General features: G+C 52.4%; 1 protein-coding gene across 1 annotated transcript; it reads right to left on the reverse strand.

Annotated features, from left to right (window-relative positions):
• Positions 1-1,449: 1,449 nt before the first annotated feature.
• On the reverse strand, positions 1,450-2,543 carry ETH_00032755 (uncharacterized protein; the record flags this gene model as incomplete). Its single annotated transcript, XM_013379147.1, has 2 exons — positions 1,450-1,647; positions 1,863-2,543. The coding sequence occupies 2 exons, from the start codon at positions 2,541-2,543 to the stop codon at positions 1,450-1,452; spliced, it is 879 nt and encodes a 292-aa protein (XP_013234601.1).
• Positions 2,544-2,818: the final 275 nt, after the last annotated feature.

The following is a 2,818-nucleotide window of genomic DNA, read 5'->3' on the forward strand; positions in this document are numbered from 1 at the left end:
GCTGCTGCTGCTGCTGCTGCTGCTGCAGTTCTCGTGTGTGCCCGGAGCTGTGCTGCTGGGGGTGAGCGAAGCAATCCAGTGCAAAGAAGACGGCAGCTTCGAACCTGCTTTGAGCTGCGTCGAAGCAGCAGATCTTTCGGAGGCGCAGTTGCGCCATTTGCGCCGCGAAGCCAAAGTGCTTTCTGCTGCAGCAGCAGCAGCAGCAGCAACTCCTTTCTCCGGTCAGTCCTAAGTTTTTGCTGCGCTTCCGTTTTGGGGGCCTTTTGCATGCACTCCTTCGCCCCCTTCTTGTTGCAGGATTTGCTTCCCACGGCAGTTTGCATGCATGCATTTGCATGCAAATGCATGCAGATGCTTGCAAATGCATGCAAATGCATGCATGCAATATATATATATATATTTATATATGTTCATGCATTCATATTGATATATATATATATTTGTACGTAAAAATATAAAGCTGTTTCTGCCTAAATAATAAAATGTAAATGCCATTTTAGAGAAATTTGAATTAACTTTTTGCAAATTTATATTTGTGGCCAGATTTGCATGAGACAAATTTGGCCAAAGGTAAATGTTTGCTTTTTGCATAAAAGCACTTATTTGTTCATTCAATTATTTATATTTTCATTTATGTTATATATTCCATTTATGTTACATTTATAATCAAATATTTTCATTTATGTTATATTTATAATCTAATTTATATTCATATACATGTATTTATATTTACATTTTAATTTGTGTTTGCTTGGTATATTATGTTGGACAAAGAAAAGCTAACAAATGCCATTTTATTATGTTTTAAATAAATAAAATAAAAATATTAAATGCCATTTAAATTAATTCGGGATAGATAAATAAATGTGCTGCTTTGATGTGTCTGCTGCTGCTGTGCTGCAGGGCCAGTGGGCCTGGCAGCTGCTGCTGCAGCTGTGTGGCTGAGCTGCTGCTTCTTTTTTTAGACTTTCTTTTGTTGCTGCAATTCTTAATTTGTTTAAAAGCAAAGCAGCAGCGGGGCCCCACACCAGCCCCGGGTGTACAGACACCCCGGCCCCACAGCTGCCAGCTGTACAGACACCCTGCGGGGTGTACAGACACCTCAGCCCCGCAGCAGCAACGGCGGGAATGCATGCAGCTGCCTGCAGCTAACGCGCCTCGGGACGGAGTCCGAAGCAGCAGCAGCAGCTGCTGCTGCTGCCGCTGCTGCTGCTGCTGCTGCTGCTACGTTTACTAACATGGGAGCTGCTTAGGACTTGGGTGGATACATTTCTGCTGCCGGCGAAGCAAAAAAAGTGCCTGCTGCAATTAATGTGAGTCAAATGATCGGAATAAAATAGAAAAAACAAGTAAGCAGCAGCAGGAACTGCAGCAGCAGCAGCAGCAGCGTCTGTACTGGGAGCCGCGGCGGCAGCTCCTGCTGCTGCTGCTGCTGCTGCTGCTGCTGCGTCAGCAGCACTGCTGCTCGCGCGCCTCAACAATGGCACTCTGTATTGAAGCCCAACACCGCCTCTCGGCGTCTGTGCTGCTGGCAGATTGCTGCAGCAGGGCAGAAAGCTGCTGCAGCAGCAACTGTTGCTGCTGCTGCTGTTGCTGGGTCCCCGATCCGTTGTCCGCTGCGTGCTGCTCCCCAGCAGCAGCTGGCACCTGCAGCGGCGCAGCGCGCAGCAGCAGCTGCAACTTGACCTTTTGCATGCGCTCGGATATATATTTTTAATACCACTCATTTTAAAACTAATTACATTTACTTTAAAACTTTTGTGCGCGAATTAAACGTGCAAAGAAGCTGCATGCAGAAGCTGCATGCAGTGCTGCATGCAGAAGCTGCATGCAGCACACCCCACAGGCTGCGGTGTATGTACCTGGAAGGCCTGCAGCATCCACTGAATGCATGCGCTGCAGCAGCGCAGCTTCTGCTGCTGCTGCTGCGGCAGCGCCTCCGAGCAGCAAAGTTCAAGTGCATCTGAAACCAGCTGCATCTGCTCCTCAGGGCTCAAGCAGCTGCTGCAGACGCCTGCTGCTGCAGCGTCCCGGTCCTGCTGCTGCTGCTGCTGCTGCAGCAGCGGCTGCCGGAAAGTGCTGCGGGGCACCCAGTGTCTGCTGACGTGGGCGCAGCCGTACAGCAGGATTTGCTGCTGCCGCTGCTGCAGCACGAGCAGCAGCCCGTGAAGAAAGGAAGGCAGAGCCCGCAGCAAAGCCTCAGCAGCAGCAAGCAGCAGCTGCTGCTGCTCCAGCTTCACCGGGAAGTGCTGCTGCAGCGCAGCCCACGTGCTGCGGCCAGTAGCAGACCCTAGAAAGCCCTCTGGGTTTGCTGCAGCACGGCGGTACCCATCTAAGTAAATAAATGCTGCCTGTGCAGCCCCAGCAGACGCAGCAGCAGCAGCCAGCAGCAAATAACAGCCCTCCGCAGCAGCAGCAACCAGCAGCAAATAGCAGCCCGCAGCAGCAGCAGCGAGCAGCAGCAGCGGGAGACGCACGCAGCACCGCAGCAAAGCAAACACCAACAGCAGCAGCAGCCATAGAAGCCGCAGCAGCTGCAGCATCAGAGGCAGCAGCAGCAGCACAGGTAGTAGCAGCGACAGCAGCAGAAACAGCAGCAGCAGCAGCAGCAGCAGCAAGGACTCGCCTGTAGGTGCTTCCCTCGCGACTGCAGCAAGTCCCCGTGGGCCCGCTGCAGCCAGGACTGCGGAAGGCCCAGCTGCTGCAGCAGCAGCTGCGAAGCCCAAAGTCTCCGCTGCACTGGCACTTCTGCACTCAGCTCTCTGCCGTATTTCCCCACAAGGGCCCGCGCAGCAAGCACGCCTGCGTCTGCAGCAGC

The sequence above is a fragment of the Eimeria tenella genome, genomic scaffold, assembly GCF_000499545.2.
Source record: "Eimeria tenella Houghton genomic scaffold, Eth_scaff1491, whole genome shotgun sequence".
Lineage (NCBI taxonomy): Eukaryota > Apicomplexa > Conoidasida > Eucoccidiorida > Eimeriidae > Eimeria > Eimeria tenella.